The 26,204-nt window shown below is 42.4% G+C and overlaps 1 protein-coding gene across 24 annotated transcripts in view; it reads right to left on the minus strand.

The window, feature by feature from the left end:
- Positions 1 to 26,204, minus strand: part of LRRFIP1 (LRR binding FLII interacting protein 1) — a 100,596-nt gene that overhangs the window by 63,334 nt on the left and 11,058 nt on the right. For 3 of the 24 annotated variants that reach the window (XM_085065772.1, XM_085065767.1, XM_085065763.1), the window contains exon 1: positions 37 to 167. The exons of the other annotated variants lie outside the window; for them this stretch is intronic. In XM_085065772.1, the coding sequence (XP_084921898.1) occupies positions 37 to 81 (45 nt within the window). In that variant the 5' untranslated portion in view covers positions 82 to 167. Of the gene's footprint in view, positions 1 to 36; positions 168 to 26,204 lie in introns of those variants that run through there. 24 annotated transcript variants of the gene reach the window in all.

The raw sequence follows: 26,204 nt of genomic DNA on the forward strand, positions 1-26,204 counted from the left end.
CGCGCTGCCCGAGCCCCCCGCAGCCCCCCGCCTTACCTGCTGCTGGGCAGCCGGGCTCAGGCAGTCGGCAGCCGCGTCCATGGCTCCCGCTGCTGCCGTCTGTCCCCGGCGGGGCCCGCCCGGACGCGCCCGGCTCGGCACGGCCCGGGGGCGGAGCGGGGAGCGGGCGGGGAGCGGCGGGACGGAGCACGGCGGGGAGAGAGAACGCGCACCTGCCGCCGGGCATCGCTCCGAGACCCGCACGGCATCCAGCACCGACAGGGCCTCCTCACCTCCTTTCTGCCCCCGAGGGAGATAAACAGCCCCAGATCACCCCGACAGCCCGCCCTCCCTCCGGGCTGCGGATCCTCGCTGCCAGATAACACCCAGGGCAGATACTTATAAATATATATTCACGGCAAGTGGCCTTCGCACGGCAGAAACAAACCGCCCCGCTGCTGTTAATTGCTGCAATTATATCGGTGCTGCGGATTGCAGAGGCGAGCTAAAACGGAGCCATCCACGCTGGATGGGCTGGTGTTGGTTTTATGCCTTCAGAAATGTCTTTGCACGCTAAGCAGTAAAGAAAAAAAAAACCCAAAAGATGCAATTGGAGTGTGACAATACTGCAGAAGAGCAATCGCGAATAATGGCTGGCCAAAAAATAAGGACACCCTGCATTTCAAAAGGTCTCTGGTGATGAGCTGGATGACCAGAAGGCACAGAGGATTAGAGGACGCAAGTGGTTTTAAGTGGCATTAAATGGGACAATACCCCAAGAACAATTGAAGGCACGGTGAGAGCAGAAACCCTGGCTCCACGGAAACGAACGCCATCTCATGATTCCGCCTGATTTCATCCAAAGCACCTCTCAATTCCCCTTGACTTCACCCCAGGCTCACACACCTATCCCCTCGCAGAGGCCGCGGAGGAAGCCGCCAGGGCCGGGAGAGCTCCGGAGCTTTAGGAGCTCATTTTACTCACTGCCATTCTGCGGCAGCCACAATGGAGCACACGGGGAGTCATCCCTTCCTGGCACGGGATTCTCTCCGGCAAGCCAAACAGGTCGCTCCTTAGCAACTCAGCCTGCGCCCTCAGTCCCGGCCAGCGAGCCCAGCGAAGCCTCCACCCAGCGACTGAGCTCAGTTTTTCCATGAGCTGCCGGCCCAGGACGAGGAATCTGGTTGCTCAGGCTGGCAGAGCACACGCTGCCATGCTGCTGACAGTATTTTAGCTAATTTGGAAGCGTTGGCACTGTTTTTACGTTTGGGGGCAACACTTCAGCTGGATTCACTGGCAGTCCCTGGAGCCAAGCCATGTCCCACTGTCCCTGGGAAGGCCAGTCATGCTTCCTTAAAATAAGAGGGATTAGGGATGTCTAACTTGCACCGTGCCCCTGAGAGAAACCCTGCTTAAGTCAGGTGAAGCTTTACAATTGTAAAAAAGATTGGATTTACATAAATCATAGAACTACAGAATGGTTTGGGTTGGAAGAGACTTTAAAGCTCATCCCATTCTACCCTCCCGCCATGGACAGGGACACCTTCCTCTACCCCAGGTTGGCTCCAAGCCCCTTCCAATCTGGTCTTGAACACTTCCAGGGCTGGGGCAGCTGCAGCTTCTCAGGGTACCCTGTGCTAGGGCTTCACCACCCTTACAGGAAAGAATTTCTTCCTAATATTCCATCTAACCCTGCCCTCTGGCAGTAAAAAGCCATTCCCCCTTGTCCTGTCACTCCCATGCACCTTGTCAAAAGTCTCCATCATTCCTATAACCATTCCTTTAAGTATTGAAAGGCTGCAATAAGATCTCCAAAGCCACCAGTTGAGCCTATAAGTTATTTTTAGCTTCATTACCTTCAGGTAAAGGACCCAACTTCGCTTTAACAAAATAAATCTGAACTGTCTCAAGTCCACTTCAGAGTGTGTATAAATAAACTAATAGATATGTTCCTGTGAAGCATCTGTGATTTAAATCTACATTTAACAGACACTCACTTCATCCTCTAGTACAGCTTACACTGAAATCAGGCCAGCGTAACACCATCAGGAAGGGCTCTCCTTTTCCAGGTGGTGTAACCTTCAGCCCTAAGCCCGTTATTTAAGGCTGATAAAGTTCTCAGTCTGCTGCGCTTCCTTATCCTCAGTCAGCAAGAGCAAAGCCCATCAGAGATCTGCAGGACCTGAAGGAAGGCCCTGGGCTGCCCTGGCTGCCTGGAGATGCTTCCCAGCTGCTGGAAACCTCTCCACTCTGCCCTGCCATCCCAAGCAGCTCTGTCTTTTGTCAACAGCCCCAAGTCCAAGAGGAGTTACGCCCTAATTCCCAGAGGCTGCTCAGCATTTAGTTTTGGTGCAGGTAACAGTATGATTTTGGGATTCCTGCAATGAAGAAGGCACTTCTGGACTCTGGCAGCTCGCCCCAAGGCAGCCAGGACCAGGCACGGCAGTTAATTCTTCAGGAAAAATACATATTGCCTTATATGTAGAAGTTTTAGCAGGGAAGAGGAGTGATGTTAACTGCATAAATCTGAAGCATCAGAACAACTCAGCGTGACAAATATCTTCATCTCAGCTTGAAACAGACAATTTGTTTTGGTTCTTGGTTAACAAGAATTAACCTCCCCTTACGTTCACTGACAAATCTCTACAGGTTTTGCACTGGCACTTGGAAAATACACTGAAAATATAAGTATTTCCTACACAAGGCATAAATTACCCCCTGAAACACACACCTTTTCCTATTTATTTCCAAGCCAAGATGTTTGGTTTTATTTTGTTTACTTGAGGAAGCACTTCATACATACGCCGGGATAAATTCAAACAAACAACTGTACTACAGACCTGCTGGGTCGGAACAGAAGGATCAAAAGGTCTTTTTAACACCAGCAAACTTCCATTTTTTTCAGTCATACAGAGCTGACAACACTCTGAACACAAACTTCAGCATTTTATAATTGATTCTATGTAAAGGGAGGCTCACAACTCCAATTAGGTCCTGACAAATCCCTTCAAAACTGCAGTGCCTATATCACCATAGCTCTCTCCTGTTCAGAAAAATAGCCAAGGCATCTAAAGCTCTGCTAACATTGATATTTATTTATTTAGTCATTCATTCAGCACACAGTTCTCATGTCCATGCATTTCCCATCTGAAATAGGATGCTGTGGAAGAGCGACATTAATTCCAGGACGTATCTAAGCAGGAAGGATGTTCCCAGTGGAAATATGCATTGCATGTACTACAATGCTAAACTGAGCCTAAGAAAAACAGGTAATGGGAAATTCAGAAAGGGGGAAAAAGAGTCATTTGATACTTCCAGAAATCTGGTGGGTATGTCTGAGCAGAAAAAAAAGGAAGTTTACCACATTTAGAACAGCAGCTCTGATTCCAGTGACATGAATTCCTTATCTCCCTGTGGGTAACACACCTCTCCTTTGCAAACACACAAAACATGCATGTCTGCACTCAGCACAATCCGTTCCTCCACAAATGATGGCCCAAATCCTACAAATCATCTTTCCAGAACCTAACAGCTGAGGAGCTGCGTCAAAAGGAAGAGGGCAAGATCACCCAGTCCTCCTGCAGGTATGTTATTATCACTGATAACTCAAATTCCAAGGAAGCCTGGCCCTCAGCATAGCTCATGCTTAATTGCTTTTTCTTTTCAGGGTATGTTGCAGGTAGGTTAAGAGGAAATAGGAATAAAGTAGTCAAAACCTTTGGAGACAGGTTTAAAAACTGACAAAAACCTGCACCATGGAGCACTCAGGCTCCAGCTTGGCACACCTCAGTGTTAATTCTTGAGCAATACAGCAGCCACTTCCCAACACTACCTACCCATCATCACCATATGTAACCCAGAATACATCATTTATATCTGTAAAAATGAAATTCTGTTGTGCATTTCTCTCATTCTCTTCAAGTGGTATCACTTTTGGTGGACTTGTCAGTGTTGGATTGTTGGTTGGACTTGATCTTTCCCAACCTAAGTGATTCTTACAATTTTGGTAATGTCCCTCCATATCATATTTGCTACTGGCTTTCAAACAGTGGGAACAGAGAAAGAAAGTCTTATTTTGGGGGGGAAAAAGCTGAAAAATACTTTATGTTAGTAGAAATATTTGGTTACTCTAGGTTTTTTTTTTTTTTTTTTTTTTTTTGTTTTTTTTTTTTAGTGTTCTTCGAATGTTCAAGAAAGTCAATAAAAACGTCTGGAGTGACACCAGAGACAGGAAAAGTGACATCTGCACCTCATCACTTCATCATCCCTGCCTGCTGGGCCATCCTGGCATGCCTGGAGCTCAGCTGGCCGAGGGAACAAAACCTCCTTGTAGCCCTGTCACCGAGGCACTGAGCTCAGTGCGCGCAGCCAAGCGCTCCTTAGGAAAACAATGTCCGGTTTTCAGCACCAAAATCCCCTGCCAGGATCAACAGATTATCTTCTGTCGGGGCTGGGAGGAGGAGGAAGGAAACTGCTGGATCAGGCACAAGTCAGACTGAGTCATGCTCCAGCAGGGAAGCCACAGGCTCTTGGGGAGCCTGTGGCACATTTGTCTTCAGCTTCAAAACAGTGATGCCATCAGCACTTGGATATTGAATATATCAATGCCTGACTACTTCAGCTTCAATAATTTGAAATATGGGTGCATGAAGGCGTCAGAGATTTGAAATATGGGTGTATGAAAAGTTATGTGATCATCCTGTTTTAGAAGGGACAGATTCAAGAGTGGTTCCCATAACAAAAATTCCTGACATTGTCTTATGGTTTTCCATTCCTTCGCTTAATAATGAAAAGAAAAATCAATCCAAATTTAAAAAAAAAGAGTTATGGTTCAGAATATCTCATAGAACCTCAGTGTATCTGTGTAAAAAACCACAAAAATTATCCAGCAAGAGCCTTTTACTTGTAGAAAAGTGTTTCTCTGCTGGTTCTCTCCACAATAGGAGGCTTTGCCATCTCCCAGGCTCTACCTCCAACCTAATCAGATTAAAGAGCTGGAATGAGCCATTTCCACCACGACTGTAAATTTTGTGAATTGGAAACCCAACAGTAATTAAAAAAAAAAAAAATCCACACAAAAGGGCAGAGGTTCTGCACTTCATCCTACCCCCATGGGGGATATTAGGTGGGAAAACACCACCCGCATTTGGAAGCTCTGAGAGTGCCACAGTTAATTCACCAAGCTCTCCAACTCATCATACAATTAAAAAGACAACAAAAATCCAATTCACAGTAAAAACCAAGTCCAAAAAGTCAGACTTGCAGCTAAACATCATTAGGATTTCAACTCAAATATTTGACTATATTCACTGTATTAATGAACTAGGATGGCATCTTAAATGTACAGGGATCACATCTTTACCTTAAGATCCTCTGCAAACACCAAAGAATCTCTGTTATCAAAACATCTCTGTTATCAAACATCTTAGCAAAACCATTGACAGTTCCCTTTGAGGAGTGTCCTACTTCCCCATACAAAAAGGATAATAAGGACACCTTAGAGGACACCTGACCAAAAGTACTGTTAGGTGATCACCCTAAACCCATTTTCCTGAGTTGGACTCATCCACACCCTGCAATCCTCCAAGACTGAAGTCTGGTGGGAGATCAAATGCTGACTTTTTCCATGGAAAGTTTTTCTTGCAAGGGCATTCCAAGAGTGATTGCCAACCTTGTTTTTAGAGTTTCTCTGAATGCCAGAGCTTTGGTTTTCTCTTTTCCTTAATTCCCAAGCACCAGGAGTAGGAACAGGCAGACTCTCCCCTCCGACATGCTGAGGATGCTGTTGTGAGTTATCTGTGTTTAAAGGGTCAGCATTCTTGCTCCTCTTGCTTAACATTTTGAGCCAAAGACTGGGAAGGGGAGGAGGGAATGAGACCCAGGACTAATGAAGGAATTTATCCACAAGCACTGTCCACTTGGGAGAAACATTTGCTGATGTGTTTGCCAGGAAACCCATCTTGGAGATATAACTTAGGCATGTGAGCAGAGGCTGAAAAGCCTTGTTGACACAGACCTTTCCCCCCCTAGAAAGAAGGAGAATGTTTATTCTGCAGTGAACAGCCTGTACAGCTCCACAATGCAAGAGACAATTAATTAGGGAGTTGCATCCTTCTTCCTAAATCATATTGCCATGGAGTCACAAGGAGCTGCTGCTAAAAATACAACAATAAACAATATTTAATCTAAACAATAACTGAGCTCCACCAGCAGCTTGCATGGATTACCAAAGCAAATCTTGCCACGAGGAATCGATCTTAAAACACCTCTTAAACCTGAAATATCTTGTTATCATTTCCATCTTGGCAGTGGTTTAGAAACATTTATTATCTCAGTAAATGTTTTTGTTGGTGGGGTTTTGTTTTGGTTTGGGTTTTTTTTTTCTTTTCCATAAGCATTGTAGCTCCGTTCTCCAGCACCACTCTATATATAGAGTGCACCACTTCCACTGCTATTTAGCAATCAATCACTCGTCCTGTTTCCACTCCGAAAAAGCAAAACAGGGATGAAAGAGCAACTCCAGGATAGGATGTTGGCTGGCAGCTCCTCAGTTAGTATCAACTGACCACATTTACGTCACTTCTTCAATTGGCATTTTCTCCCTAAATAGCTCTCTGGTCAGTAAGTGGTTGCTCCCACCAGGGAAGAATTTGGATACTTCTCTACAGCTGTTACCTCCGAGAAAAAAAAATAAAAATCCATGTTTTCTATACCCTGGATAATGCTGCAGTCATGTATTATTTATCAAGACTCTTAACTCATGGAAATAGTTTGAGGGGAATCAAATTGACTTTGGAAACAGCTGGATCACTCATACAAATAAATTAATAGAAATTATAGGTAGAAGGAGAAAAACAAACAAATCTGACTGGCAGCATTAGCAAATATGGGCTGGAATTTCACAAGGAAAGCATAAAAAGCTTCCCAGTCTGTCTCCTGAAATAGTTATTTGCATAAAGCTGCAGCCAGTTGTTTCTTCTACTTGTTTTACCCAACTTCTTTATAAAAAGAGAAGTTTCTCTTTTTCAGTCACCACTTTTAGTTCTCCCTCTATGGCACCAGCAGTGTTTTGCAGCAACTGTTTTCCTCATTTAAAATTTAAATAAAACTGAACCTCAGAACACCCAAGTAGAATGGCTGTATTGCAGAGTGCTGTTTAAATACTGTATTTCTGTTTGATTGCAGAACTGCCTCTGCAATTAAAGTCACTCAGAGTTCACAAATAAAAAGAGTTGAGTTATATTTCAGCCTCTTGGTGTTTGACTTCTATTTGGAAGCAAAGCTCCAAGCAGTGTTTCCCACTGGGAACTCATCCTCAGGCAACAGCACACAGCAGAAAGACTCTTAATAAGGAAGCACACATGCAAAATTAATTCAACCACTGGTACACAGTATTGAAGAACAAACACATTTGTCTTGACCATAAAGTAAAGCACAATGACCCCATTTGGAACCTGTAATAAACTGCATTTTTCATCTGGTTTCTTAACAGCATAAACATAGGTTGGGGAGGGCTCTGGGGCTGGGTGGATGCCAACATCTTTTTGATGTATGGACCTAAACTGAGGTTTTGCTCCTGGCTGGTAAAAATATTTGAAGTATAAATAAGAAGTGAAAGTCAGGGACTACGACAAGTAATGTAATCTGTGGGGATCACCTTGTGGTCTCCCCTGAACTGCAAATTTCATCTGAATGAAAGCTGGCAAATCCTGAACACAGCTCTGCACTTACAGCACATTAAAATGTAGATACAAACCCCAGCAACTGCTTAAAATAATGCTCACACTCCCAGTCAAAAGAAATCACAAACCTTGAAGTAAAGGTTACTAAAACTGTTCTAGGGATTACCCAGTCTGTGACAAGAAATTATATAAAGCTTTAAGAAAAGGCATAAATAGAACACTCAATTCTGCTTTCTTTTCCCTCAAATCAAGTGCACCTGCTTTGTGGTTTAATCTCCACCAAAATCCCACCTTTGCCTGCATCACAGAAAGAATAAATACATTTACAGGGAATTAATTATGCACTCAGCAACAGCTCTGGGTCTCCACAGAAGTGCAGACTGTGCATGCAGGCAAGTTTCAGACCAATTTATTCTTTCAAGGCTGAGTAAAATGAAGATCAGACATTTCAGGTAGTCCACTGAATACTCCCCAAAGCTGAGATTTAATACCCATATTCCAGTTCCTGGACAGAAACAGTTCAACATGGATTAAGTGATGGAAACTGTGGAGTTTCCAATGCTGAGACAAATCACATCGTTATTGTGAAATGGTGTAAGATTAGAAATTAGATCATGTGAACTGCTCTTGTTTCAGAGTCACACTGATGTGAGCCCTTCCCATTTTGCAAGAGGTCAGGACAATTTGTCTTTTAAGCCCCAAAGGGAAATTTCTGAAGGGTTTCACACCAAGAACTGGTCAGTAAAGCTGCACAGGTCTTTGTCATCAATTAGGAGCAATGAAGAAATCCACAGCACTTCAGTTTCTCGTCCAGAGAACAGAGATTATATGCCCAGATCTCATCTGTCTCTCTGGACAAAAACAAACATAAGCAGTATTTTCAAATCTTCAGGCACAACACATTAGATGCAGAGATTTTATGCCAGCAGAGCAATTGAGAAACTGCAAGGCGGAAAAAAAAAAAATCTTTCCCCCAGAGATGGCATTTGTGGTTTTTGGGGGTACAAGAGAGCACATGGGAGGCAAGCAGGGCTCTTTTTTGGGGTTTAATTTTCAGGATCAAGTCACTTAACAAGAGCAACAGCCCGAGGAGCGCGAGGCAGAAGTGCTGACTGCAGGAGAGGAGGTGTAAGAGACTTTACTGCTGCCAGTAGAGCAAGACTTGCCAAGTCTGCTTCAGCTGTGGCACTGCCTCATCTCTGCTTTGACAGAAAAGTAAATCCTACTGTATGTTAACAGCACAACAGGACGAGTTCTTGGAAAAAAATGAAATTAAATTTAAAAGGTGAATTAAGTGCTTTTATAGATTTGGTCCCCTTGGTATAAAAGAATGTTGTGATTTGTGGAGGTACACAGAGAAGCAAGTCTTAAGGTCATTACCCCACCCAGTGTATCAGAGGAGAACCACTGATTAATTATGCCATCTAAAGAGACCAAGAATGAGCTCCAAGCTTGTTTGAACTGGCCTGAACCCCACAAGAGGGAGCAGCAATCAAGCAAATCAAGCAAAGCACACTTTTTTGTGTTCCTAAGGAGATAGGACTTCGACCTCACAAAGCTGGACCCCTGAATTTTCAATATAAATATTTAACTACATGGTTATTTGGTCATTGAGGATGTAAAATTATTATTAGAGAATAACAGTAGAAGGGACACTCCTCTGTATTCCTACTGAGGACATGGTAATTCAGCCTTAAATTCCTACTATTACCAGATATCTTCCAACCACTTACGTGAAGAAGCAAACCAACAAAGCTGGGAGGGGAGAGGGGACATTTAGAATTTAAGTCTCCAGAACCTCCCCAGACTCTCAAAATAACCCACACATCCTAGCTAGCTTTATTTTGTCAGTATTCCTATTCTGTATCCTCACTCTCTGCTCCATCTCCAATATTTTGAAGAATTCAAACAAAATCCACAGGGTTTTTTTTATTTAACTACCAACCAGCCTTTCAAAAGGGTAACAGCTTCCACTTCAGCATCACTTCAACACAGCAGAAAAAAAACCCCTCCAAGAACATTTAAGAGGTTTGAAAAGGTTCACAGTATTATTTCTTGCAGGCTCCCACAACCTTGTGGCTAAGTGGAAGAACAGAAGACAGCAATGTGCTGTGTTGACAGATGGTTTTTAAGTAGGAGCACCTCAGAGCCCACAGCAGAAGCTGAACACTCAACTAAATGCTATTTTTTAGGGGCAGAACCTCCTGCATTGTTTTGTCTCCTACCTCCCACCTCAGTATTTTGGGACCTATTAATAATTTATTGCCTTTTCCTAGTTAAGAGTGGGAATTGTAAAGAGAGACCATTCAACTTATAAATTACAATAGAGAGGGGAGACTGGTGGAAACTTTTTGACAGAGGAATAGATTGAGACAGAATATCTACTTTTTGTACTTCAGGCAGTCTCAGGAGGGCAACAGAGCACAGCTGAGCATAGTCCCTGACACAGGAATCACAGCTAAAACCCATCACTAGTTCTTCTGACAGCTCCTGGAGGGTGTGTTTGGTCCTCTTCTCATCCTCCTGCTATTTTTTGTTATTGCTCTCCCTTCCCAGGTTTCTCCCTCTGGGATTACCCACCGTGACCTCAACAGGTATTTCACTACATGTACATTGAAAAAGGGGGTGGGAAGTAGGAATCTGAATACAATTGAAGCCATGCATTTGATCATTAAAAAAATGAGGATTTTGCATTCATCTGTGAAAATTCAACACAGTGACAATATCACAGAACAATATCAAAAAAAAACCCTCCAAACCACACAAGGCATTTTCACATGTTCTGGGTTCCTCTGGCAATAGACCTTGCACACATCAGTTACCTCAATGCAGACTTTAACAAAAGTTCTGACTGCTCCCCTGATTTTTTAAAGCTGTCTGTCATGGATGCAGAAATTATTGGAGCTACAGACATACAAAGCATAACTGGGTTTAGAGGCATGTCTGCCAGAGAACAGATTTATTGTAAATGATTCCAGAATATTAATGTCAAACATTAATCATCACAATACAGTTTACTACTAGAGTAGGCTTTTCAGTTATATTAAAAAAACAACCCACAATACATAAGGAAGCTATACAAAAAATAGCTTCCATTATTTTCTCAGCCCTGAAAACAATTTCATGGAGAGTAGCATTTCTGAAAAGACTCACAGCAACTTCTCCCAAGCTTTAATGCTCACAGCCATCTCACCTGGCAGTCAGACAACACAAGAGTTTAAACCAACTAAAATTTGGAGAGAAAACCTCAAAGCCTTCCATGTCACCAGAAGCAGTGACACTTTAATAGATAGCAAATCTCCATGGCTCAACAGCACCAATTAAGCAGGGAAGTGACAGAGCTCCTTGAAACCTGAGATGCTGCCTGAAAGGGAAAAAAAAAAAAGTCTCCTTGAGGTCACCGAGAATTCCTTGTAACCTTTTGCAAATGCAGATAAACCCATGGGTTTGTCTCAGGTGAACTCCACCTGTGCTTCCACGGCAGTTCCAGGAGGATCCAGTGCCAGGGCACTTTATACAGCTGAGAAACTCTCCTGTGGCACAAGCAGTGAGCTGAGAAAAATGTACTCTTGCCAAGCCAATTCCGAAAAAATCAATCAGTGCGGACTCAAGGGCATGAATGACAAGCTTATTCAGCTATTCACAGCAAGCACCAGGGAGGGAAGCTGCACTACCTGACCATCTTAAATGGAGTCCTTAAATGGACTCTTCAAAAGATGTAAGAACTGCTGCGGATCCAAATATCACCTTAAAAATTGTATGAATAAATTTAAGATGGAGCTGCTGACAGCATCCAGCTACAAACTCATTTAAGGAAACACTGATCCATCCTTTAAGTCCAGCATAAATCTTTTGTTAGGTGTGCATTTTAAATACACTGCGCCAAATCAGCACATATTACTTGGGGGGCAAAACCTGTTAGGGAACCAAAGTGTGTAAATATAGCACACAGCTCGGATTTGCTCCATCCACAAAGAACTGAGAAAGCCTACTTTCACCTCCCAAAAGCATTTAACACTACTTTACATCTAGCCAATGCTGAGGAACAGACTTGTGAGCTATTTATACGCAGAGATAAAGGCGCCAAAAAAGATGTTTTAAAAAAAACCCTTGAGGTCATCGAGCCTCATTCTATCTAGGAGATGCAGTTTTCCTGCTATGCAGCCACTTCTTCATGGAGTTGCTAGCAGACAAAAAAGTAAAACAGGGGACACTGTTTCTCTGAAAAACATATTTAAGTGAAGACAGGAGCTCGAAGTGCTGAGGATTTGGCCAGCATATGGATGCATCCAGCTTACACTAGGCATTAGTTACCAGCAGGTTTAAGGTTTCCACTGAATAATACATGTGGAGCTGCAGATTTCACACCATTACTCAATTAATGAAACTGTCACTTCAGCGGGCAGCAATATAACAAAATCAGTCACTGCTCTGTTCCTACGGTGGGGGAAAGGCTGTGGAGTTCTGCTGTTACAAACCTGACAGGGCTTTTGAAATCCTGGCAATGCCAAGGTTATCTGGAAACCACCTTGAACACGCAGAGGACACTCCCCAGTCAAGTTAATGGCTCGACAAGAGCTGCAGTCAGCAAAGTCTGCTTTGCTGCAAGCCTATAGCACAGAGACTGGAAAAGCCATTGGAGTGTATAACTGCAGCTTATGCAAATCCACAGAGCAGGCCTGGGAAAAGCAAGGCTAAATCCCTTCAAACGGGAGAAGCTCTGCCATAAATCCAGCTGTATACTAGGAATAAGCATGATAAACAGCCCAGGTTTTTGTAAAAACGCCTTTGTAACTATTCTGCTGCTTGGAAATGCTCACATGCTTAAAAAGAGTACCTCTCACATCACACTACACCTGCTAAGATACTACAGCTCATATCCTGGACACAAGGAAAAGTTATACACAAGAATAGGTCACAGTGCAACCCCTAACAAAGGCTGCTTAGCATCTAGAAATTAGGATGTGAGAGAATATTGCTAAGTGTTATTTTTAAAAAAAAATTCTAACATACTATTTTTTATCTGAACAGCAAGAGAAAAGCTGATTCATAGAATATTTAAAAGACAGATAAGCATAGAGTAGCATCCTAAAGAAACTTTACACACAAAGATACACCTGAAACAGCTCTTCAGCTATGCAAGAAAAACTTAACTGGCTGCTTTTTGAAGAATTTAGGCAATGCATAATTTAGGACTAACAAGTCACTTGGCATTAAGCACGTATCAGCATTTGCTTTATGGCAGACTGAGAGCTGAGCACTGATACTGAAAACTGGGTAAGCAGCAGCCAGGACAGCCAGAGGCCATGGAGGTTCCCAGCCCAGCCTCCACTTCTCCATTCTCCCACTCCAACCTAGGAATAAGTCTCCTCCAAACACTGCCTTGAGGCGTGGAGGGAAGGATGCCCCTGCTCTCGGACATTTCCAGCAGGAGCAGGGATGTGCAGCAGCTTCAGCAGGGAACACCCACCAAAATCCCTCATTCAGGAATGCGTTGGGGATGCAGCTCTTCCTGCTGGCCACTGCAGCTTCCCCCCAGGGCGCTGGCAGGCAGCCCAGCAGCTCAGCCACTGTCCCACTTCCCAAGGCCAGGCACCGAATCCAAGCCTGTGTCTTCCCCGTGAGCACTGATGAGATTTCACTCCCCACATCAGACACAGGACCCTGCTGAGCTTATCTGAGGCAGCCAAACAAACATCAAACATTTGCTCTGCACAGCCCTGTCCAGGCCTGGCTTGGGAGGTGCCACTTCTGCCACTCTTCAAAGCAGAGTCCAGCTGCCCGAATGCCAAGTGCAAAGGATGCAACACACAAACGCTGATGCTTTACAAGTCTGCCTCTCCAGTGGCCACTTTTGAACCAGGATCTGATCTCCTCTGACAGATTTTCCCACTAAAAACACAACCAGGATGATTCATTTTAACAGATTGATACAAAATTGCCATTAGTTTGTTCAGCAGGTATCACCTCAGGAAATAAAATATCCACCTTAAGTATAACAGAACTTTGTTGCAGCTAGGTTGCAGCTATTTACTCTTGCAGTATTTACTCTTCACAAAGAAGTATTTTTCATCTCTTACTTATAAAATATCCTTTTAAATGTTGATGTTTTGGTGATATTCAGTTAAGGTCACAACTGACCTGTCTAAATATTTGGCTACATAAGGTATTCTAGCTGTGATGGACAATTCAAGTGTAACACTGATACCATTACTGGGTCAGCAGTACCCAATTCATCTGGCCAGTGCCAACACCCACGTAAAATAAACCACTTAGTTCATCAGGATTAAACATGGAGTTTGCTCTGTATTATAGATGTTTCACATGGCTTGGCTTTTGTTCTCAAAATGGCACATAATTAGCAAAGCAGGTGACAGGTTTAGTACGCTCCTCCTAGAATATATTCCTCACTTTCACGCAGATTCCCATGGCTTAAATACTCTGGAAAAGGAAAGCTTTATCACAGTCACTGTGAAGTCATATACTCCCACCTCCTTACAGCAAAACATCGTACAGCTTCCCTTCCAGCCATCTCTTTTATGAGGAAATTCAAGTATTTATTGTGTTTCCCTCTTTGTGCAGTTTTTTATTAGTCCTGTAAGTTCCACATAACTATACTGCTGGGAGTATTGATCATTATCCCTGTATTTACTCGAGCTCTTAAATCGTGCTGTGATACTGCACCAGTTGCAATAACAACCAAGCCAAGCTGAAGGGTTTGTTTTCCCCGATGATGCTCAGGATTGAGCCTCTGCCACGTTCTTCCACCCATTTCCCTGCAGCAGGAAGAACCCTAAATAGGCCATTATCACCAATCCCTTAAAAACCTCTATCCAGAGGGAGCCCACAGGGCCAGCTGCACAACCTGAATATTCAGTTTGGCACGTCCAGGGGGAATTCACACGTTGAATCCACAGCTCCTGCACCATTCCCATCCTGCAGGCACGGCTTGATCCGATCTCCTTAGGGAATTACTGCCCGCAGCAGGCACGGCAGCTGCCACCCAGCCCGTTTGTCCCCCGGAGCAGCGACAGCTCCGGCCTCAGCCACACGGATCCGAGCGACAGGGGACAGATGGCACTGGTGCTGCTCCACAAAGCTGCTGCTCCAAGGAATCAGCCTCGCTCGGACCGCCGAGGGACGCCAAGGGATTCTCCGAGAGTTCCCTTTGTTCAGCCCAGCAGCGGCACAGCTGAACCGACCACCCATCCCTCCCCATCCAGCCCTGGAAAATCACAGGAAATCAGTGATTTCCCTGCTCATCCCCCTGTGGTGTCTCAGGACAGGAAGGAAAAAAATTAGAAGTGGCCATTTTTCATCACGTTCACGCTGTGAAATCTCCCCATGACAACGCAGCTGATTTGCGCAACTGTTAGCTCTGTCGCTAACGAAAGAAATAAAGGGTCAGGAACAAAAGGAAAGTTGAGTAAGAAAGGGGAAAAAGCACCACCCTTGTGCTGGAAATATGATTCAAATGTTAAAAAATGGAATCTGACTTATAAAGAGTACAAAACTGGCAACAACTGTGCTCTCTCACTTGTGTGAAGGACAGTTCTGGCACGGGGAGAAGAAATGAGACCTGGAAGTCCTGTTTGTGATAAAATCTAAGGCCTGATCTAGCTGTGAGACTAACAAGGAGAAAACAAATTTAAGTGCTGACCTACAGCTCTAAAATTAGTTTCATTAAATGCATTTACTACGAGCAAATGCCATTCTGCTGACAGGAAAGCCAGGAAAGGACTCTGGAAAGCTGCATGTTCCTCACAGCATACATCACCCTCCAAAACCAGATTCCTTCCTGTCTAGTAGGTAGCAATGCTCTTTATAAATATAATTATTAGTGGGGTTTTATGGGCTTTTCTCTGTTGTCTTAACATGAACAGTATTTAAGATCCCAGCTTTGCAGCCCTTCGGTCAAAAAGCACCAGCACTGTTCTAAATCCCACAGAGCTGCTCATAGCCTTAACAAAAAGAACAAATGTTCAAGTGCTCACACAGAGCCATAGTCCTGCTAAATATAAGTGGAATATTATATTGCTGGTCTTAAGGAAGCATCAGAATTGACAGCATGTGACCACGTTTTTTCTAGCACGAGCTGTACAAAAATAGTCTTTTCTCCTTAAACCAAGACTTTCATGCCTCACAGTGACATTTAAACCCTTTATGCTACAGGGGTGTTTCATCGTGAATTCAGCACAGCTCTTGTGCTTTTTTTATCCTTCAAATGTGTTCGCTAAAGCACTCAAAGACCACTCCATTAGATTCACACTGCACTTCCCCCAGGCATTCTCACTCCCAGCTTCCCAAACAACGGGCCATCTACACATCACTGGGCTTTCCAGGAAACCATCTCCAAGAGAAACTGAAATGCAAAAATTTATTGAGAAATTCTTCTTTTTCATTACTTTAAAATGTGCTTTAGAATTAATTCTTCTCTTCTTGTCACCACCATCAGCAACAACTGCTCAGACTGGAAATGAGAAACAACCTTTTAAATATGAACCTTTTTCCTTAGATACTTCTAAACAGGCTTACAGTTTCATGGTCACAAACTTACAGGAGTCATTTCCTTCAAGCACTTAGAGAACACAAGATCAGCCCTGATGTGATGAAGCCACAGGAGAGGGAGACAATGAGCCTAAAAATCCCACTCCAAGGCCTCCAAGCTGAGCCTTAACTGCATGACCATAGGTTAAAAAAAATGCAGACAAGAACAGAGGTGGGGGCAAGCATGAGTTGCTTTTAAGTCATCAATAACTAGATAAACGAGAAAATATTTTCATAGATCTGAGCCTTAGGCTTTTGATTTCAAATTCACTGGTAGCTGATAGGTTTCAAAGGGTTCATGCATCTCCAGAGGACCTTAGGGACAAAGCGGTCTCAAGTAAAAAGTTACAAAGCTTTGTTAATGCAGAGGTATTTATAGAATATTGCATTTAAAAACAGGCAGTGTTTTGATTTTTCCAAATCTAAACATAAACCAACACCAACAACAGCCTATGCAAAAATTTGAAATACCCCTCAGCTACACCATTAGTAAAGCAGGGCCTATCAATGTTTTAGTTTTGAAACAATGTTAAAAAATCTAACACTTCAGCAAATTCAACCAGAGGGGAACCTTGGCACACGATACAGTGAATTTCTAACCCAGTTCTCCAGCAAAATCCTGGTTAATCCAGTCACAATCCCTTTATTCTCACCCCGTGTTTAGCATTAGTTTTTATATTTGCCAACTGACACTGTTAGTTTGCTCATACACCTGAGCAGAGTGTTTATTACAAACAGGAAAAGGTCAAGCTCATGAAAACAACCAATTAAAGTCAGCCCTACTATGCATCCATGAGATCCACAGCCCTGGCAGCAATGGAAGAGTTTCAGTCCTACAGACTTTACAGGCTAAATTCTTCATGAACACTTGAGTTCCCCTGAAAGAAGGATTTTATTCCCAGCTTCAGGGCTGGGAGCGATGAAAGCCACGCATGCTGTAAAAAGCTGCCCAGAGACATGGCAATGAATTCTTGCTTCCACCAGGAGAACAGGAGCATCCATCTAAACCTCACTTCCTTTGAACTGAAATGAGACTCAGCCACAGCAGAAACAAACAGCTCAGCTGAACACAAGGGGTTTGTGGCTAAAATCTAGGAATGAACATCCTGTGATCGGATGATTAAGGTACTAAAGCCATGTTCAACCTTTAACTGAAGAAATGCCTCAGGAACAGAACCAAGACAGATACAATATCCTGAATTTTAGCACCTTCTTGGTCATGCCAATCAGAAAAAAAGTTATAAAAAACTTTCCCTTTCTTCCTTCCACAGGATTTGTGGGAATAGTAGGCGGTATTAACTTTTCATTAACAGGAAAAGCACTAAGAGTACTGCCAAATCTGCCTGGGAGGCTGAGATTAACAAATGCAGAGATTACTGCGTGCAGTTCTGGGCACCACAATACAAGAAGGATATAAAGTTATTAGAAAGTGTCCGAAGGAGGCACCGAGGAGCCTCCAACAGCAAACCATCCCCACATTAACAGCTGAGTCTCTTGTCTGCATCTCTTCCATCCTAATTGTTATCACAGGCATCCAATTGCAACAGCAATTCCTTATCAATACAGCCCTGACAGCTGCAGATGAGAATTTACAGATCCCACCAACGACAGCCTAAAGAATTAACTCCCTTCCACACTGTCATTTTAAGGTTATTAAAAGTGCTCAGGTGACTAATTCATGTGTTCAGGCAGTCAGAGATTTAAGTCAGGAATTCTCTGTGTCAGTGCTGCGATCTAAGGCAAAGCAAGTGGAACACAAAGAGCAAAAAAGCAACGTAAATTACCTAATTTGGCACTTTTGGTTGCAAAATGTCAGCTGCTGGAAGTTGTTCAAGCCCTCAGACAAACACTTCCTCTGAAATACTACTTAGGAACTGTCATCTCGGTGCCAGCACTGCCTTGCTCATTTCCAGAAATCTGCCTAAAACCTGCATGTTTGTGTTCAGAGAATTGTTACTAATTTCAGAGGTCCCCGCCTACTGCCTCAAATGGACTAATTCTTTTAATTTCTAATGTGCAAGCAACAGGAGAGGTATTTTTCCATGTGCTCAGATATTTATACAGCCTTATTTTTGGTGTGGTGAGCTGTTTGAGGATTTATATGCAACCTGGGGCAGAGGAAAAGGAAAATATGTACACCATATATTCCCAGTAATCCAGCTATGGCTTTGGATGCCATCCTTCATATATTTAGATTCAGGCAGAAGCAACTTTACCTGAGTAAGCTGAGGCTAAAAATAGTGCCAATTTAAGTCTCCTTAACAAATCTAACAGTTATTTTCCTTATTTCTGTTTTGATTCTGCTTCCTTGTTTCTGTTTTAAGAGAAGTTCTTTGATTTCAGATGGAATTTGCCTTAAAATAACCCCATTCTGTATTTCCTTTGTCACATTTGTCTTGGCAAGAGGTTGAAGGACAGGGCATCAAATTTCTATACCAATATCTGAATAAAACCAGAGATTCCAGAAGGAAAATCACTTTCCACAGCAGGAAAATCCCAAATGGTAAGCCACTATCATCATGACTTTTGGAGGGAAGGGAACAAAAAACAAACCAAAACCCTAAAACGAAATGACAACAAAACCCCAGGGATTTAACTACAAAATAAATGTCACAGATTCTGAGCTCGTTTTCATACCCAGCTTTCATGTGCAACCTGATAGACTGGGCAGCTCACAGCATCCATACTGCATCCATAGGGATCACGAGCTGCTCTCTGTGATGGACTGGGCTCTGTGCAGATGGAGTTCATTAAAATAAGCACTGTGGCAAAAAGGAAACCATTCACACGAGAGCAGAGGGCTGCAGCTGTCGACCAACTCCAAATAACTCTCATAACTCCCTCATGTAACACAGCACTTCCTTATTTGTGCCTCCCTGCCTGGGAATGACTCCAGGGAAGATTCTCTCACCCTTCCCATCCAATGGGAAAAAGGGGAAGGGGAGTAGATCAGGTTCAAGCTGAACTTACCTTTCAAAAATCCAAGCAGAGATTGGTGATATTAGCGTTGACCGGTCTTTAATTATTCAATGTAATTATTAATTTTGATGCATAAGGTGTATAAACTATTATCTCCTCAAGCTACAAGTATCAATAAAACCCTTGCCAGACAGCTGCTACTTTCTCTGTGAGGTCTTGTCTGTAAATCACAGCTCTGCTAGGGCCTATTAGTCCTCACCAACACAGCCACTTAATCTTTATTTCCCTAACATATAATTTCCCTTAATTATATTTGGAGAATATTTACAAGGTTATTAAAGTTAATTATAAGACTCAGAGAGGTCTTTAGCCATAATTATCAGTACAAATCAAAGCTCTGAGTAATTTTTGGAGGGTTGGTTTTTTTTGGTTTTTTGGTTTTTTCTTTGTGGTTATTTTTTTAAAGGACCAGTTTGATCATCTGTCATCCTGAACTGCTCAGAATGATGGAACAGCTTCACTCAGTACAATGAGCAGCTGGAATGGGTAAATATGAACATCTTTGTGGACAAGCATTAGCATCCAACCATGAGTCTGCATTTCCCCTCTCAAAATTCACTTGGAGATGTGAAATCAGCTTTTGAGAAAGTGTTGAAAAAAACTGATGCTTCTCTTAAGATTTACATAAATCTTTTCACTTCCACACCTGTTTGGAATGCCATGCTTCATAGATTTAGACTCAGGCATATATTTAGGCTCAGACCTTGGCTGGTGTTTTGCAGCAATCGGGAAATGCAGTTTTTAGATCAGGAGTGACACCTGAACAACTGCAAGCATCAGGGGTCTGTGAGGGACTGACAAAATGGGAAAAGCAGACACTGCTGCCTTAGAGGAGGAGAAATAGGGGGGACTTGGAGCTGCCAAGGTGGGAGATCTCTAACAGAGGCTGGTTCAGCTGTAGTTGTCATGCACAGATTTACTGTCCCTCACACTTCACTCTCACAGACCACATGGTAACGTTAATATTGCACTGCAGATCTCTGCAGACGTGTCTTCAGAGAACCCTGCAGAGAATCTGACCAGCAACAAGTGTGACAAGTTCCTCCCCTTTTAGGTGTGCCAGCTTTTCAGCTCTCAGCTGTCATCTTCGATGTCTTTTTTGACAAAGCTCTGGCTTCACATGGCAAGTGATCGCAACATAATCTTGTAAAAGAAACGAGCTCAGCTTTCAGCCTTCCTGCATGGGAGAGAACTCCAGCTTTGCACAGCCACAGTGCAAAGCTCTAAACCAGCTTTTTTCACTGCTTTACTAACACTTTTTACCAGATGTAAGTGCACATGAGCATTCCCAGCCCATTCAGAATGTCATTTGTTGCCTCTTTTCTTGCACACACTTCACACGTACAGCTTGGTTGCTCTGAGAAGAGGAACAGATGAAGGGATAGTTCTGCTCCTGAACTTTAGCAGGATGCCTCTCTAGCTCTTCTGTTTGAAAAGTTCTTTGAGGCTACTGCTAAGCAAGCATGGCCTAAAGCTTCTGCAACTGGATGAAGAGGAAGAGCCAGGATGCCAAAAATCTTGAATGTGAGGAAGTGACTCCAGTCCAAATGCAGCAATAAAAGGTGCATTACACACAAGGCAGCCAGAACTACTAAAAATCTCTTGGCTTGTCCTGTCTGTTCTTTCACCTCATTTCTAAATCCTACTGATTCTCTTCTCCAGGATTAAATATTTCAAGTTATACAGTTTGAACTTGTCAAACTTTGGGGACACACACACAACTTCTCAAATTAGCACTGGAAAAAATATGTATTAGGGGAGGAAGAGAACAGCCAAGCACAAAACCTCATTTTCTCCAGATTTTCTAATAAATCAGCACTGCTTTTAAATACATTCCTGTCTTCTAGAAGTATCATAGGACAACATCCATTGCACCCAGAGAGCTTATACTCACAGAAAGTAGGTCTGGTGCAATTTCTGCTGAACTCAGGCTGTGGTTTCTGAAGTGCAATTCCATCCAATGTAATCACTTTCTAATAAATTTCAGATGCTAAAGACCAGCACTAGATTAAATCCATCCTGACATGGAGATAGTGAAGGACTATCAACATCAAGGTTAACCTTCCAATCAATTCATCTCAATAATCCTTCAGTTCTGGATTCCCACCTTGCCAAATCCAGGCAGGAAAAGACAGGTCTTCTTCAAGAAACAAACAAAAAAAAGCATTCCCTGCAATGGTTTCACTAATACCCAAGATGCTGAATCCAAAAAAAGCTGCCAACGACCTCTAATCTCTTTCAGAATGGAATTGAAAGTTAGCCAGCAAGCAGGAAAGCTCTGTGACACCTGAACCAGAGAGACTGAGCCAGTTCACACTCTGACCTACTTCAGCCTGGATAACTGCTCAGTACATTTCCAGTGCTGAGGCAAAATCCAAACTCCAAAGGGGAAAAAAAAAAGAAAGAACAGCAGTTCTCCTGCACTGTGCATTTGCAGAAAAGTTATTATTTTTCCTCTTTTAAGGTGTTAACTTTGTCCTTTGGGTGGGAGTGTGAGACAGCAGCAGGGAGGGGAAGAAGACAGAATCTTACAGTGACACCATTCCAGAGCCAGCATTGCTTCACCTCTCCAGCAGCAGGAAAGGTGAGGGAAGCAACTGCTTGGGAATTAAGAAAAGGGGGATAAAGATGCACCATTACTGGGTTCTACTCTCATCCTTTGCAGGTGCCCTGGATGAACACACAGGATCATGTCTCCATAATTATGGCACAACTTCCAAGGAGCTGGCAAAATCAACGCCAGCATTTGCTTTCAAAGATGCTTTAAGGCAGAAGACACCTCTCTCTTTTTTTCCATGATAATTTTCCCTTTTTTCCCCTTTTGAATAAGTGTTACAGTTGCACAGCATGGCATTTGGCTGTCCCAGATTTTCCCAGAGTTCTCTGCCAGGATCACTCTGCTCTTGGTTTGAATCCATGTCCAAGTGAGGGAAGTTCACTTTCCATTTCCATTCTAACCACAACCCTTTCACCTGGAATTTCCACGTAGAAATTATGGTTGAAAAAAAATTTTATGGTAGAAAAAATTTTATGGTAGAAAAAGGCACCAGTCAACAAAACAAACCAGGGTCTTGTTTTCTGCACTTCACTTAAGATTAACCAAAAAGAAGACTGAAACTTTTGGATTTGATGAGCTCAGAATATTCCATAATAGAGACAGCTGATGCCAGCATGGGATGCATGAAAGTGAGAAAGCAGAACATTATCTTCTAAAAGCAGCAACATTAAATGGCATTCAAGCAAAACAGAGTGCTCTGACATCTGACTACTGAAGCATTCAGTGGCATTACCATAATTTTCTCTCATGCCCCTGAACTAGCCCATTTCTAAAATAAGCACTGACTGACAAACTTCTAGGAAGCTGTAAGTGTGTGGTTTTTTCTTTTTTGTCTTGGGATTTCATTTTTATGCAGCATAATCTCACAGCCAAGCAGGATGAGGAGATAAACCAACACAGTGAAAATTCCTTGCTGTGCTCAGACTCAACCCTCACTCTGGATATCTGTTATTTAAGAGAGACCTTTATGCTGGAAGTTTGATTTCATTTATTTTTTATGGGGAAAAAAATGTATTGTACTGAGCATTGCCAGCCATATAATCTTTCAAGGTACTCCACCTTCAAATAAAACTGAGAAAAAACCAAGGACACTTTGAAGCCAACATCTCTATTGACTGAGTTGCTCAGTGTCACACAGGGCAGTGGCACAGCCAGGCCCCTGAATGAACTCCTTTCAAGAACCACGGAATCGCAGCATCCCATTAATGAAAAAACACTCAGGAGCACGAATCATGCATAAATAATTACTCCTGCTTCTCAGAGATTAAAAAAAAAAAAAAAAAAAAAGTTTGAATTCAGCAGAATTAAGACCAGCAGCTGATAAGGAAGAGCTCAGAAGCTGGCCAACAGCCACCACTTTAGGGAATAAAAATATTTATTGCCAACTCCCACCCTGCCTAAGTATTTTCATGTACTATAAAAATAGGACTGGCTTAAAAACTATTGTGCAAGAAAAGCTACATCAAATACATAACTAAGCACAGAAGATTATCAACTAGGCCCATTATGTTAAATTTGAAAAAACCTCATCTCTGTACTTCTCAAGGTGTTCCCTGCACAGTCAGGTCACACTTCACAAAGAACCCCCTGAAACACTACAGAATTGGAAATTCAATCCATTTATACAATTGTCCTGGTTTGGCAGCATGGGGATGAATGTTTCATCTCATTGCATCCAGTGCCTTCTTTCTGTTGTACAACTGAAGGAAAAGCAAATTGAAGAGTGTGACAATAAATAAATCAATAAATCAAATAAATCATTACATAACTACTTCATTAGCCATTTTGAAAGCACGTATAATATTTTGAAGGAAACAATTCAACACATGACATCAATGATCTGTATTTTCCTTATTTGCCGTGGCACAATTTCCCTCTTTTCCCCAGTCTTCACCAGCTAGCAAATCCAGCCAGAGCAACCACTTACTGCATCTCAGATGGAATTCTGTCAAGCTTAGCACTTTAAAGAGAGTACAAGAAGTGTGTTGCTTCTATATATAAACTGCCTGTCTGGTGTACAGTATGTCTGAATAATACAGCCTGCCTGACGCCAAATCCAAGCTCTCCTGGATGAGGGAAAAAAAATGTCCCCTTTTGGAGTTATTTCAAAGCACCAAAGCACCCCATAATAGTCTCAAGGAGCAAGAGTGCACAGAGTCTTTGGGAAAAAAGCCATCACACCTACCACTTGCACTTCATTATTGAGTTTCTGTAAGTTAGCAAAGCCTTTCGTAAAGAATGTCATTCAAAGCAGTAGAAATAAAGATTTGAGCACAGGAGTAGACAAAATCCTTCAGGAGTGAAAAGCTGTACTACTGCTATCATCAGACCTTGTCAGCTGCTCCTTCGCTCTGTGCCACCTTTCACCAGGTGGCCTTTGCTGTCTTCTCCCCTGCCTCCTGATCCTTTCTTTTCTAAAAAAACATATTAAAAATACATCCAAGAAACCACCATGCCTTTACTCATAGAAGAGCGTGTTTTATCCCACAAATAAAATGAAATGAAAACACCTAAGGTTTCCAGCTATAACAAAACATTGGTACAACACAGGCATTACACATTATCCTTGATAAAATTTATAAGCTCTGCAGGCCTTCCCAAGGTGACACTGGGATTTTTGGCTGCTAGGCAGGATTTCCTGCCAGGCCCGTGGTGTAATCTCTTGGAACTTCCTGAAGTTTAATGTCAAAAATGCAAGTGAAATGAATTTTTGTAATGACCACTGCTGGATTTTTGACCTGTCCAGTTCCCAGAACTCCTGTTCTCTGCTTCAGCATGTGTCTCTCCAGCAGTTGGGCAGCACTGACTGATCAGCACAGCCTCACTCCTCAGGTGCCACACAGCATTTCTTTTCAAGAAAGCACTTAACTGTGACCAGACTGCATAATCAAACCAGTCACATGGACCCCACACTATCTGTTGCTATCAGGACTATTTAAACTTTAGGAAGTCAAAATAATTATTATTTTATCTCTGCAAAGCTCTCATTGCACCAGGTTTGATCCTCAATCCCACAGCTCATTGACAGCAGGAGAAAATTCAGTGTGTTGGAACACTCTCTTGGTAAGACAGATGTCCAGAGCCTACTTCCAAAATTGAATTTTAAAATGTCCAAACAAGGGATAATGCTGTAGAAGCCACTCAAAAACATGGACACTCAATACTGTTTGAGAACACTTCAAAAAAAGTAAGTCCAAGACAACTTTTTAGTAGTGAAAGAAGTTTCATAAGTACTCAGGGGTGTTTTCCTTTCCCAGCCATGCATCTGAAAATAGATACTCCACTTTTTCATCATTTAAGAGCCTTTTGCCCTGGAAAAGGGTTGACCTAAAATCCAAGTTACTTAAAAAACAAATTACTGCTTGGAGTTAAGTACTTTAATAAGTGGGAATTCAAAAGAGAAACATTCAAGTATCAAGTCAGAACAAATGGTTCCATCTTTTACATATGACTTTCATTTCAAAAAGTGTTAAATATCTACAACTACATACAGCTAATAGACAAAACTTTTCTTCACAACTTATAGGTGTATTTCTAATTTCTCTCACAAAAAGGCAGGGAGATGAACCCTCTTCAAATAATTAATAATGATAATAAATCCTTAAAGGCACATTCCTACCTGATTCCAAGCAAATGAAAAACAAAACAAATTTTTACAAGCAAACATTAAGATTCATAACAGGAGATGACCTTTACTGCACCCTTCCATGAGTGGAATGTTCTCATCCACAAGCAGATTTGATTAAATTTCGTTCTTTAGACTGATTAGAGTTAATAAAGCAATTTGTTAATAGACTGTTTTATTATGTTTACAATGTGCTGTTTTGTTGGATACTGTGCAGTGGTTACAAGCTGCAAAACACTGGTTTTTCAACCTCTCCAACTGCCCTGACTTTATATGAAATCTAGAAGAAGGGCCCAGAGTCATCAGAAGCACTGGAGAAGATCAGAAGTATATACAGTATATATAGTAGTATATAAATTATATTGTATGAGGAACCCTACAAGAGATGTCACCAGGGGTGACTGTTTTAATTTTATCTATAAAACACACCATACTTCAAGTTCACCATATACAAGAAAAACTCCTGTAAAAATAAAAATTCACCGTATGCAAGGGAATTATTGTAGAAATTGTGATTTTTCATCTCACTGACTGCCATACATTTCTGTAAAGCACTGGACCCTTTCTCTGTGTAACAAGTGTTTGGAGAGATCCAGGTGGGAAAGAGTTGCATGGAATTCTTCAAATTGTACCACCTTCCTGCAGAGGGACTGTGCTCCTGGTTCATTTAGATATTCTGCTACAGGAAATAGCCCACAGCTCTCCCTCAGGCTACCCCTATTCTCAAGGGAAAGCAAGAACACTTCAAATACAGGCTGAAATTCTCCATTTGTAACATCCACCGAGGGAATGTCAAAACCTGCTCGAGCAAATCCGATAGAAGGGAAAGTGTCGA

The sequence above is a fragment of the Lichenostomus cassidix genome, chromosome 7 (assembly GCF_008360975.1).
Source record: "Lichenostomus cassidix isolate B80296 chromosome 7, HeHo_3.0, whole genome shotgun sequence".
Taxonomy (NCBI): domain Eukaryota; kingdom Metazoa; phylum Chordata; class Aves; order Passeriformes; family Meliphagidae; genus Lichenostomus; species Lichenostomus cassidix.